This window comes from Poecilia latipinna, unplaced genomic scaffold (genome assembly GCF_001443285.1).
Source record: "Poecilia latipinna isolate Pla-1442-1.1 unplaced genomic scaffold, P_latipinna-1.0 Scaffold1228, whole genome shotgun sequence".
Lineage (NCBI taxonomy): Eukaryota > Metazoa > Chordata > Actinopteri > Cyprinodontiformes > Poeciliidae > Poecilia > Poecilia latipinna.
Genome location: NW_015113844.1, coordinates 65,336 through 79,066, shown reverse-complemented (window position 1 = coordinate 79,066; position 13,731 = coordinate 65,336). Strand labels below are relative to the sequence as shown.

The following is a 13,731-nucleotide window of genomic DNA, read 5'->3' as shown; positions in this document are numbered from 1 at the left end:
ATATATATATCTATATATATATATATATATATATATATATATATATATATATATATATATATATATATATATATATATATATATATATATATATTAAATATATATATAAATATATATATTTATATATATATATAAATATATATATATATATATATATTTATAGATAGATATAGATAGATAGATATATATATATAGATCATCAAAAATCAAAATTAATATTACAAAATGTATCCCTAGAAAATATTTCCCCTGCTAAGTCGTTTGTGATGTAACATCATGCACACAGAGGTTCTGGTGGCGAATCAACAGATTGTGCAGAATTTGGAATCGGTTCCAATCTGATTTGCAGGTGAACGATTTTCAAAGCCTGAGGTCAGAAACCAACCAGAAAATTACTAATTAGTGCATAAGTTCATTACCTGTAACTCTGATAAACTGACCACCTGAAAACTCTGCATAGCAGAGTTCTGTAACCAACAGCAGAAAAGCCGATTCCAGCAGAGCCATGCAGACACAGCGACCACGCCAACGTGCAGAGGGAGAGTGTGTGTTGAGAAAGGAGCATGCCCTCTGACCTGTGGCTCTCCATTGTGCAGCGCTGACACTCTGCTGGGGGCAGGAGAGGTCCTCACCTCCTGATGGGTGCTCTCGGTGCTGCTGCATTCCTCCTTCAGGTTCTCCTCATCGCTCTCTCTCTGTCTCTGCGCCAGGCGGAGGGCGGCCGGCGATGTCGGCGTTCCTCCCAGAAGATTCTCCAGGGACGGCCTCCGCCCTGAGCAGTCGCCCAGACTCCCGGGGAAACCCAGCCGTCCTGAGCCCAGGGAGTCCAGCCCCACGCTCTCACCTTTGTTGTACTCGGCGCAGAGGGTCAGGATGGTCTCCAGCCGCTGCCTCTCCTGAGGAGGGAGCCAAACACAGATGGATAAGGAAGAAGCAAAACCCTTGTGGTTTTAACCTTAAACAGTGTTACTAAAACTGGGTCTAAACTCAAGCAAAAAGACTCAGTCACTGTCAGAATCTCAAAACAAAAACAAAAAACATACTTAGAACATACAAGATTAAATACCATGACCTGTGATTAATGCACATAAGGTCAAATTACTTTCTTTCTTTTTATGAATTTAAAGAGGCAGAATTATGTATTGTCCAGGAACATAATGCCATTTTATAGCCCAATCAAATATGTATCTTACCTTCAGTTCTTCTAAAAAGCTATAAAACTCAAAAAAGTCTTAAAAAATTTGACTTTGTACTTTAGCGCCTTGAAATTGGTCCTCTGTCTCTTTAAGAAACTCCTGCATTTTCTGAAAATACACCTTCAGCAAGTCATCACAACATCACTCCTCCATTAACTCTACAACGATGTTTTTACCAGTGTTTCCCTGAAACCACAACATTGAGGAGGTTCTGCGTCTTGAAGGCGGAGCTACATCCATCCAGGCCTTTGTCACAGCTGGTTAGTTGCCAGGGGACATTGAAGGATTTCTCCAACAGGCATGAAAGAATCAAGGCAACAATCCAGGTCTGTTTTTGATGAGGGAATAAATGTTATAACACAATGTAAAGCTAAAAGAAGTCTATTTTACATAATACTGCCCCTTTAAGAGCTTTTACGGTCTTGAATTTAAATTTATGTATCTAAAATTAAGACTTTTCAAGGATGTGTGGGCACCCTGACTTGAGTAAGGGCGTTCTTACTCCTTAATACTGAGTTTGAATCAGTATTTTAGACTTTTTTTAAATATTGACTTGATTAATTGAAATGTGAAAGCATAACTGACCCCCAGATGACTCATGAATTAACAAATTAAACTTTTTTTTTGTTCTATATCACAAAGTGACTCAAGCCACAGTATTGTCTGTCAAAAATCCCTCACGAGAAGCTCTGACAGCACAAAGTAGGCTAAGGCAACGTTCATACAGCGGGCAAAGGTGACCCAGATGTTTTCCCCCATAATGACCCATATTTAACTTTTTCATGGCAGTCTGAACAGTCGTCGGTTTTACACCACCGAAGTGAGGCGTGTCATGATTCTGCACTGGCAGGAGCTAGACGTAAACAATGGCTGAAAATTATATATATGAAATGATGAAAGAATTCTGTCAGTGAATCACATCACCATCCCACCACGCTTGGCTCTGACTACACATCCAAACAGACGTTCCTACAGGCCATGCAGTCAACGTTCCTCTGAAGGCCAGAGGTTATGTTTTCTTTTTCTTAGCTTCCTTCATCTTCTTATGATCTTGTGACGATACCGTCGGATCCCATTGCTGAATAACTTTAAAATCGATCCATAAACATCTCCATCTATTATTACTTTGTTACCAGAGCGCTGCTGTGTGACGTCAAGGTTCTTCTTCTGCGAATGTGGGTCACAAAAAAGCAAAATCTCTGAGCATGAAATGAAACAGTTGCCCCTCCTGAAATAACAGAGGACTATCTCATAGCTGATGCTTCAGGAGTCAGAGTGTTTTTCAGCTGTCTGTGCACCCACACGGTGACCTCTGACCCCTACATATCCGCATCCATCAGAGCCTGGGACCAAGTGTCTCCTAGATGGACTTCTAGACAGCAGTGTACACACAAGAGACCGTGTTTTAGGTGTGTTTCTTTCTAAATGTTTAAATCTAAAACTGACAGAATGTGTTTCTTTCTAAAAATAAAGCAATAATAGAAATCTAACCATGGCCATCTGATGCTTACATAAGAGCTGGGGGTGGGGAGGACCTGCGTGATGAGCAGCTGCAGCCCCAGCATTTACCCCCAATCTCAACCTGTAATCTGGGAGCAGTTAGCTTCTAACTGGAGTGGGAGGGAGCAGAAGACCCCTGTGAGCGGTTCAACATTCACAACAAAAGAGCCATAATTAAAACCTTTACTGGCAGGTCTACAATTCCACATATCCTCCCGCGCAGCATCTGCTTTAATGTGCACGTAAATCAAACGCCGGTCTGACGCCCAGCGTTCTGAAGCGGAGGAGATGACGGCAGCGACGTCGCTCCCTCTGCCAGACACCCTTCAGGCTCTGCTGGATGATTAGTGAGATCACAGACGCTCTGACTGCCTTGATTTCTGTTGGCCACGACATGAATCAATTTTGGCTTTTGACGTCTGGCTTCTACAGATTGCAGAGAAACGAATTCTCTGTCAGGAACATGTTGACAGATTTAGACAAATTAGAGGTTTCTGTCATTTTCCAGGATGCTCTGAAATCCAGAAGATGCTTAGTTTCTAGGTTTGGTCAGATTGAGCCGGAGAAGAAAAAAGGCGTTCCATTTTTATCCAAACTGGATCAAAATCAGGTTTATGGGCTTGAGCAAGTCTCTGATGCCATGACAACGCTGGGGACCTGTCCATGGGGAACCCCACCTCTCGCCCATTGACCCCTGTGTAACCCTTCAAGGATAAGTGAGTTTAGACAATGGATAGGTGAATAGCATGTAGCCATGGTTCCAATGTCAGACTCCAATAACCAACTAACTTTGTATAAAAACTACATCCATGTGATTCACAAATATAATAAAGTCATTTTGCAGAGAGAACTGTGTTGTGCGTTTAGTTCAAACAGCATCAATAAGGCTTTGACATGGTGAGAGAGATGCTGCCTTTCAACCTACAGAAGAAGCAATATAGACTTGTTTTCCTTTAAAGCTGGTAATTATCCCCTTCATTCTGTATGACAGCAGTCAAACACACTCCTCATATCATACCCTATTTCCACAGTAAACTGGGGAAGTTCAACAAAGTTTTATTCACTACATAAACCTTGGAGGGGGGAATTGGAAAATTCACATTCCCCCACCTCTGCAAAATAAACCCCATTCAACATCAAACTGGGATCCTTGGAGGGTTGTGCTTGTTCTGGTCCCAGAGGAGAAGCAAACACAAAGAGACGGCACTGTTTTACTGTCTGCGGCTGCTTTTGTTCCTCTGTGTCCCTGCAGAATGCACAAGGATCAAAACAGCACAGGAATGAGACTAGCAGCCCTCTCCGGTGGCCACCAACCCCCCACAGATAACAAGCTGCTGGTCCATGACACTGGCACGGATTTCTAAATGACATACAGAGTTTTTGACTCCATGGAGGTCAACCAGAGTTGAACCCACCAAGTTCTGGTCTCTGGCAGAAGCCCAGCCTGGCAGGCGGTTGAAGACCAGGATCCAGTTATTTCAAACAATTCCAGGATAAAGACGAGAGAATCGAAGATTAAAGAGAGACGAAAGGCTTGATGTTCCAGTCTCTAGAGACTTTCAGGGATAACACACAAGATTCTTTCAGGTCTTAAAAACACTCATTCTGCAACAGTTACATCAGCTGCATGGTAAACTATTTGCTTTAGACAAGAAATTTGCACAACAATCGACAGCATCTCTGCAAAATAAAACCACAACAGCTAGCAGTGGTGGGCACGATGCAGCATGCCATTGCTGGTTGGTAGTTAGTTCCTATACTTCACTTCCTGTTGGAAGCCTATTACAGACTGAGATTAGCACAAAATAAGCTTCTCTACAACCACTAAGACATCAGTGTCCAAAAGCGAGGCCTTGTTGGGTGTTTGTGACCCTCAGGATGAACTAGAAACCACTTTGGTTGTTTCATCAAAATATTGGTTGTTCAGTTCATTCTTGAGCAGGTAAAAAAAAACATGTCCACCATCCCTCTGTAGCATGTTGGCATCAGAAAAATAAATGCATGTCCTGGATTGGCTGCCAAAGGTATGTCATGTGTCTCGGTATTTCAGCTTCCCATTACGCATTTTCTTTTACATATAGATATGTAAAAGAAAAAAAACTCAAATAGGTGAATTTTCTGTAAATGATTTGTTGTCACGTTCCACAGAAAAAGCTGTGACTGGGCTGGGATCCACTGCATGTTCTTTTTTATGTGTTAATACAGAAAAATTAGGCTATTTTTCCTCATGTATCAACACCAGAAGAATCTCATACAGGATACGATGTGAGATAAGATTGAAGTACATTTTTTAGATGACTTGTTGTGAACTGTCACCTTATAAATAAACTGAACTAAATTATAAACAGTGAAAATGTTTCATGTCACTGATTTGCTGTTGGTATTTCCTGCTTTCTAACATTTGAAAAAGATCCTTATTTTTCCATCTAAAGCAGAAGGAGTTGTGCAACGAGCCTCCTGTGGTCAAGCGGGACTTGTTTTCAGATTGAAACAAAAATACTTTACGATCACATTTCTTTCCAAAAGTGAGACAAAAACAAAGTGCATGTTCTCCAGTGCCAGTGGCTCCGGAGCTGAAGTGGTTTAATCTCCGGCCTGAAGCGGTTGGTGGGAGTGAAAGGTTCCCTTGTTAATGACTGAACCCCTCGGCATCACATGCAGAAAGCAAGCTGACCCATAGTGCAGACAGAAACACTTCAGCGAGCTTCAGTTAAATATAGTCGGCGGCGGCATCGGTTACCTTCATGAGCGCTGCAACCCTGCTTAAAAAGACAGGCTTCTCTTTAGCCAGGGCCAGCAGACACAGCAGGGGCTGCGTCGCGGCCGAAGCTGGCCCTGTGGCCGGCACCGTCCTGCTGCCGCCCGCTGTGTAAAACCGCTCCATTACAGCAGCAGCGCTCCATTTGTGGCTGCTGCTTTCCTGGTGAACGGCCTCAGAACCACCTGCGTCGCTCAGAGAGGTGGGGATGGATCAGCATGTTGGGACGTCCTCCTGTGGGAGGCGGCCTGCTGGTTTGCTCTAAGAAAAGCAAAGGAACTAACTTTATATACCAAGCAGAACTTTATACTGTTCGTCTGGGCTCCCCCGTGCTTGAAATAGGCCAATAACTTCAAGAGATGCTGTCGTGGCTGACTGCTTTCAGCTGTTCACACTAATCCATCACCATCGGCAGATATTAGCCATGAAAAAAAAAAAGCTTTGAAGTGTGCAACGTTTGCCACGTATCGTCTCAAAGCTCAACTTTGTGCAATTATCTTTCTTTTTAGCCGTTAAATAATAGAACAAATAAGTGCGAGGCTTTTGAAGTGTTTTATGGAGCTTTAGACATCAAGCGGAGGGAGATAACGACAATTAAGCTTTACAAGTCAGAGCGTTTCAGGGTGTCACTGTCAGCAGGAAGGGAGGTGAAGGCTTAGGCTTCAGAACCACCTCCACATTACACTGAAACACTGTCTGGAAGAACGTGGCCTCTGGGAGAATTATTCACCCATCTGTTGCTCTCTGGCTCTCCATCAGTTGACTAATTAACCAGAAGATGTGGTTCACCAGTCGGCTTCTGTCAAACAGCAACACTGTTGTTGTGTTGCAGAGGCCAACAGGAGGAAAACAAGATGTTTCTGCTGCAGGGTGCCCACAAGGTTACTGCAGCCATGGGAACCCAGCAGCTCATTAGAACACAAGACTGTTTTCTAAATAACACACTTTACTGCACATTGCTGTACCAAACAAAGGTCTGAGGCAGAGCTACTTTTTTAAGGGTTTCACTGAGAAATCAACGTTGAAGCTGGAGTCCTCTGCCTCCTCCCGGTCTGCAGAATCAACCAATCAGAGCCAGCAGGAGGGTATTAGCACTTTCAATCATGCAAGTGCACATACTACCCTTTAGCAAATTTACTATTATACTCATAATTTTATTTCTTTTTTATTTCATTATTTTTCTCTATTGCCTTTCAAAACATTCAATTAAACATAAAAAAAAAATGCAATTCTGGATGAAAGTACCAAAAAAAGTAATTTTTATTTTAAATTCAATTTGAAAATCCTTCACCCATTAAATAATGCCGTAACTCATTTCATCCAAGGCTCTTCAAGTTGTTGAGGATGGCCTAGTAGCTGTCAGTCTCACAGCACATCTGAGGAGACCTCTGACTGAAGACTGTAAGACAGTGTCTTGACATGCTAACAGATGGAAGAGATGCTGTGAACTTTGTCCTGGTCCTGCTCTGGTCCCATAACAACTCCTCTGGGATTTGAAGTCATAGTTTAAACTATTCAGATGCTCCCAGTTCTAAAAACAATACCTTGTTGTCATAACAACTGAAAAAACAAACAAAAATCTTTTCAGTTTCACATCATCCAGAACTAGACACAATGAATGTTTGAACAAGCAACAAAAAATTAACAAAAGTTTTAAAACTTACATCACACGTATAAATATTTTACTAAATATTCCAAAAAGAAATCCAAACCTGTAATAATCAACACAACCACAAAATTCTGATATATGCTAAACTGATTATGTAATTGAAACTTTTGCCTTATAAACACTAAATAATGTTTTTAATAGTCTGTTTATTTAACGTTGCATCCATCTTCAAATTATTTTTTACATCACACTGCTTTTTATCATTTCATTTTCTATATTTTAACAAAGCACCAAACAAAAACATTATAAAAAAACCCATTAGTTAAACAAAGGAGAATAGCAGAAATGGCTTCTTTTAAAAACAACCATCCTAATTTCAATGGACTGTTGTTGCGATGCAACGCTGCAACCACAAGGTGGTAGTAATGTACCAAGTTGTTTACTTCTGCTCCATCTAGCAGCTGAAGAAAACCATTCAGTAAAAACTTTCAGCTCGGATCATAATGGCTAATCACAAATAGATAAACGACTGTTCTGTGTTACTCTTCTTCTGAAGTAAAGCAGAAAAACGCAAAACATTCAAACTACACGAACAAAGTCATAAACAGAACTAAGCCAAAACAAAAATCTAAAATTAGCACAGAATCTCTTCATGAAATCCCGTCCCTGTACGAGTATTTAATGAAGCAATGTAGGCTTATCTCCTCCAATATCCATCTATTATGGAGGACAGATTCTGACATAACTGGAAATAAATAAATGGCTTGGGAAAGTAATTCATGTGCCAAATATTGCATCTGGAAAATAAAAATAAGAGTTTTCTCAACTTGTTGTGCCAGAAAGAAGCAATCTAACTTCTAAAGAAATCGCTTTTCTTTATTCTCAATAGATTTTCAGTCAGATTTTATTACATTTTTTAAATTCTAAAGTTATAAACAAATAAACTGTGCTGTAGTTTGATTGCATTTGCAGCGTTAAAGCCAGCAGAAGATGGAGACATTAGAAGATTGTCCCCATTCATGGATCATAGTTTTGATGCATTTAATGAACATTATTATACTTGAGAATCAAGGGAAAATATGATCTAGTTCTGATCAACATTTCTACCCATCAGGGTTAGAATTTTATTATTTTATTTTGCCCACATTTTATCATATCCTATGTGTTTAAGAACGCTATGTTCTCTAAATCATATGCACTAACAGCCCAAAAAAACAAAATAAAAACAGATATGAAAAGCTAAATGATGCTGCATAAAGACAATAACCCCCTCTAGTGGAGAGATCAGAACACAACAGGGAGAGGAAAGTTTCCACCTCGTCTGGTAAATCTTCTTAAAGAAGTAAATAAAGTTTGTAGAGAAGCTGAAAGGGGGGCAGTTCTCATCCTAATTTGGCTTTTGTTGTGTGATGGGGATGAACGCACATGGCATATTTGTTGGATCTGTCTCAACACCGGATTACTGCAGCTTTACTTTGGACCACAAACAGATTTATTGCTGCCCCAGATAAGGAGCCACCCAGCCGGCCGTCTAGTGTGTCACAGAAAGTCTGTCCTCGTTTGTTTTTCACTGTTTTATTTCAGATCAGATGATTTGCTTTGTCCTTTTACTGCCGCCAAACAGAGACGTGCAGGCCTGAGGCTGGCTGATAGTTAACTAAAACTAACAAAATAATTTTATAGTTAACTAAAAACTGAAATTGAGAAAACATTTTTGTTAAAAACCGTAATTAATGAGGAAAAACTATTCACTAACTGGAACTATATTGTGCGTCTATAAAACTAAAACAGACTGAGATTAGAGATATAATACCCTTCGTTTTCATGTTTGTGAATGTTTTATTAGCTTTTCATGTAGATCCCCTTCCCCCCCAACCACACACACACACACACACATAATAGTAGTTCAAGTCAGCTGTCGGTAAATTACGCCGGTCTGCAAAATGGCAACAGCAAAAGTTGGAATAAAACACCACACTCAATTGTTATTCAATAATAATTGAATATTTTTTTGGGAAATGGTATTTCCTGTTAAATATTCCAAACAATGTATACATAATCACAAAATAAGATTTTTGTGATAGAAAACTATCTGGGTTAGACAAACAAAAGGCTAATAACCTGCTGCAGCTCAGCAGGTGGATATATTTAGTCCTCCTGGGAGATGCTGCTATATGTTTGCTGGGCTCCATTAAACAGGCTCGGATGTATATTTAGTTGGCCGATCCTGCAGGAGGGTCACAAAGATGCCAACCATGCAGGAAACTCATCAACATTTCTGCCATCCTGTCAAAATAAAAGCTACAAGAGAGGACAACAAACCTGAGAGCAGAGAGACCAGCTGGACATCCTCCTCCATTAACCACAATGCATTGCAGCTACAGTTTTCTCTGTAGGGAGCCCGCAGAGGACCCACCCTCCTCCCCCTTCCACTCCGTCACAAAAGCATCATAACTCACTCTGCAGTCAGCTTGGCTCAAAATAGTAAATGACAACGCACTATCTCTGTCCTTTGCTATTCTGGGTTCAACTTTTCATCCTAACAGCTTCATCCACTTTAACCCCTTCCTCCCTCCACCAACTACACCTCCCCAACCCCACCCAATATTGGTCTGAGGCAATAACTGAAAAGTTCCCCTTCAATGACCTCATGATGATGTCATCCTTCCTGTGATGATGTCACCGTCATCCACGGTGGACATGAACGACGGCTGACTTTGCCCAGACGATGAGCCTGCCAGGCTACGGCAGGCCGTTTTAACATAAAATCAGCTTCACCACACATTGCATTCCAGATATCTGAAATTAGTTTATGATTAGACATATAAGTTAATTCAGATGTCACTATAGTCACATTCCGACTAAATGACATCATGTCCTGTTCAGGGTGACCCGGCCTCTCGCCTGCTGATGATAGGAATCAGCCCCCCTAGTTACCCACTGGGGATAAGAGTGTAAAGATAATGGATGGCTTAGCGCCTTGAAATTGGGCCTCTGTCTCTTTAACTCCAGCTCTTTCTGAAACTCCACCTTCAAGAAGTCATCACAACATGACTCCTCTATTAACACCATGGTGTGTCACCATGACAACTAAAATACTAACAATGATGAGGAAAAAAATCCATTTAGCTGTTCTATCAACTTGTGTTCTGTATCATTTTAACATTTTCAAAAAATTCAAACTTGTTGAATTTTACACATTGCTTCTTCAAATACATGGAAGACGGGTGGGGTGAGGTGAGGTGAGGTGGGGTGAGGTGAGGTGAGTAGTGCCTCATAAATGTGCCGTGGAAACACACAGGGTGAGACAGAAAGTACTATGCCTGGAAGATAGGGGGCACTGCTGAGCTGCAGACCCACAAAGGGCAACGTCTGCTAGTTCTACGCATTGAAGAGGCTGAAAGCCCACAGCAGGAATAGAAGTGATCCGGGATGAGTCTCCTTGGCGATCAGCTCCATTGAAACAGACAAACATCTAAAGATAAACGCAAAAAAGTACAGGCAGACAGACAGACAGGCAGGCAGGTAGACAGACAGACAGACAGGCAGGCAGGCAGACAGGCAGGCAGAGGTGGCAGAAGTATCCTTGGAGATGGATAGGAATATGGACTTCATACAAAAATAAAGGTGATCATACCCAATTTTCAATTCAGACAGAGTTCTGCCCAGAAAAATGTTAACAAAACCGAATTTGACTTTAGTTTTTATATTTAACTTCATATAATATTGTTGAACAGCAGATAATCGATTAAAGGATCATTAAAATCTTTTAAAACCACTAATTGTTTCTATTATGGTTAAAACTGAAACTGAAGCGTCTATTTTGGGTTTAATATATTTGTGGATCTGATTCCAGAGGAGTCAGTGTCAGTCATGACACTCACTGAGCACCTCTGGTCTTAAACCCAAGAAAAACTTCTCTAAAAAGTCATATTTACACCATTAATAATTCAAGATGGTAATGAAAAAAGACTGTGCAGTTTTTCTGTATTTTTAAACACTACATCTGAATTGAATTTCTACAACAGAATGACAAAGGAGTAACAAATATATATATTTTAAATTTCAGTTAACTTAGGACATGTTGCTTTTATGGCTCACCCTAATGTTACTTTAGGAGAAATGAGGCCAAAAAGAGTGAGTCTGACATGTTGCTGGTCCTGAACGGAGCAACATCCAGAACAAACCTGAGAGAGAACCTATTAGAGGCTACAGGTAGCCTGAGGCTGGAGCACAGGTTCAACTACAGCCAGAGGAACTATGGGATACTTTACATTAAAGCATAGTAATCTGTTAAAGTGGCCTAATCAAAGGTCAGACCTAAGTTAAACACAGAAGCAAGATACACTGAAGACTGTGGCTGCAATATGACAAAACATGGAAAGTTCAGTGAAGCTGGATGCTTTCGCAGTGTGCTAAAAGCTCCACTGTGGAACCAGATGCCTCACAACATTCCAAGCCTCCTTTCAGAACCAACATAGATCAGAGAAAAAACATCTCTCAGTGGGGAGACTTGCAGCAGTGGATATTAAAATATTATTTCTGTAGGGATGCACCAATTACAGTTTTCTGGCCGATCACTGATCTATAAAATGCCTGACCTGCCAATTCCGATTCTGGCTGGTGACGATTATTTTCTTGTTAGAGGCCTGGACATAGCTCTGCCTTCGAGATGCAGCTCCTCCTCAGAGCTGCAGTTTCTAAGCTTCAGGGCCTTCACCTCATAAAGGAGAACTCCCCTGCAGCTCCTTCATTTAGCTCCTTCAGACTAGCCGGCAACAATTAGCAAATACCTGGGGAGCTGCTTTCAATGAAATGCTGGTGAAAACGTGAAACGGTTAATAGCGGAGCCATGTTGTGATGACTCCCTGAAGGCAAACTTTAACATTTCCGTCAAAGTTACTAAGTTGGCAACACACACATGTAAACATGACCTGAGTCAGTCAGGCCTGTCTCAGCCAGGGCAGAAGGGACAGTGGCTGATTTTCAGACCTTTGCAGAGGTAGAGAAGATTGATTTCTCATGTAAATTATCTTCCAAAATTTTGGAAATTGGGGCCAATTTATTGGTTTAGCCCTTGTATTTTGACCTTTTGTGTCTGAAGTTTACTCAAATTTCACCTCAAACTAATGACACCTGCTTAAAACCTTTGAAATATAGTAAAAAAACAAAACAAAACAAAACATACCAGTACTCAAATCTCTGTCTTCATCAAAGGTAGATTATAAAGTGGTGTAAACCCAACCCAAACATTTATTATTACACTCACAGATAATCAAAGACACAAATACATCTTGGACTATTTTCTCTTTAGGTTTCTTCAACCAGGAGGAAAGTCAAAGCTAAACGAGATGAGACATTAAAAGAGTTAAACATGGTCAGACTGTGTGAGTCCTGTCCTGTCAGCACACTGCCACGTCTCCAGAGGAAGCACCAGAACATGACCCGGCTCAGACCCAGGCTCTGAGCAGCTCAGCCATCTCCGCTACCCTCCAATTACAGTCAGGCAGCAACACATAGAAAACCTGTCTGAAACGGACTTCTGTGTGATCGCTTCAGACAAGTTCAGGACCGATTCTCACCTCGGCCCCTCGGGCTCGCTCCGGTTCAGGAGACAAAAACACTGCGGTTGCTAAGGACTCGACAGCACTGTGTGTCTGCAGCAGCTTAGACAGACAGCAGCCAAGTCTGCTGTCTGTCCATGGGGAGGAGTGACCCAGCCCCATGGTTTATGGGGCTGGGTCACTCCTCCTTTCACAAACAGAGACGCGGCGCTCATTATGGCCAAGGTTAGAGCGTAAACAAGAACCTGCAAGAAGCTCCAGATCATCTCCAGGTACTGAGAGCTTAAAGGGAAATTCTATGGCAAAACAAGTGATAAATCAGTTCAGTTCTTTTCAGGAAATGTTTGCTGCCCTAACAAACAAAATCATTGAAAATACATCAAAGAACCATAATAATCAATGCAATTTAGGCCACCGTGTAAATACAACATCAAGGAACAAAATCTCAAATGTTCAACAGAGAAATAACCCAAATTTTATTGGATTAACTAAACAATGTAACGTCTCTTTGAGACTCTGCCAGGTATTTGTAAGTCTTTTATGTACTTTATATGAGTGTGGACTGCACATATTTTATGTGTTTTGTCTGAAACACATAACATATTCTCTTTTCTCTTTGGCAAAAAACCACTAGCTAGCGCTAGAGTCGATAGTTATATTTACCCAAAGAAGCCAATCCAGCAGCACGATTTATTTTCCTTAGCTCTGATGATTTCCACAAGGATGATTTCCACAGTCCATATTAATGAATATTAAGGAACAGTAGGTGTTTCAACTATTAAAATAGGCAGTTCTAAGCATTATTTAAAGGATATCTCAAGTATTCATGAATTTCAGCTATTCACATGTGGCAGTCGTCCCTAATCCCAGTGAGTACCAGGGTCTGCTGTCTTAACGATTAGTGACATCCTTCACTATGGTATTTTCCTAGTACCAGGAAGGCTAGACTGATTCTTCAAAATACCATCTACAGTCAGCAAAGAGAACAGTAGCAACAATATTTCACAAAGGCACAAAACTGCAAACACCAGTAGCAGAATGCGCCTGAATCATCTGATGTTCAGTCTTGTTCAAACACATGTTGGAAAACTGGAGGATTTTCCA

The 13,731-nt window shown here is 41.0% G+C and overlaps 1 protein-coding gene across 12 annotated transcripts in view; it reads right to left on the bottom strand.

Moving 5' to 3' along the window:
- phldb1b (pleckstrin homology-like domain, family B, member 1b) overlaps positions 1 to 13,731 on the bottom strand; it is a 112,328-nt gene that overhangs the window by 36,928 nt on the left and 61,669 nt on the right. For 10 of the 12 annotated variants that reach the window (XM_015054076.1, XM_015054078.1, XM_015054081.1 and 7 more), the window contains one exon: positions 576 to 896. In XM_015054076.1, the coding sequence (XP_014909562.1) occupies positions 576 to 896 (321 nt within the window). The remainder of the gene's footprint in view (positions 1 to 575; positions 897 to 13,731) is intronic. The other 2 variants (XM_015054079.1, XM_015054088.1) reach the window with 1 other exon arrangement.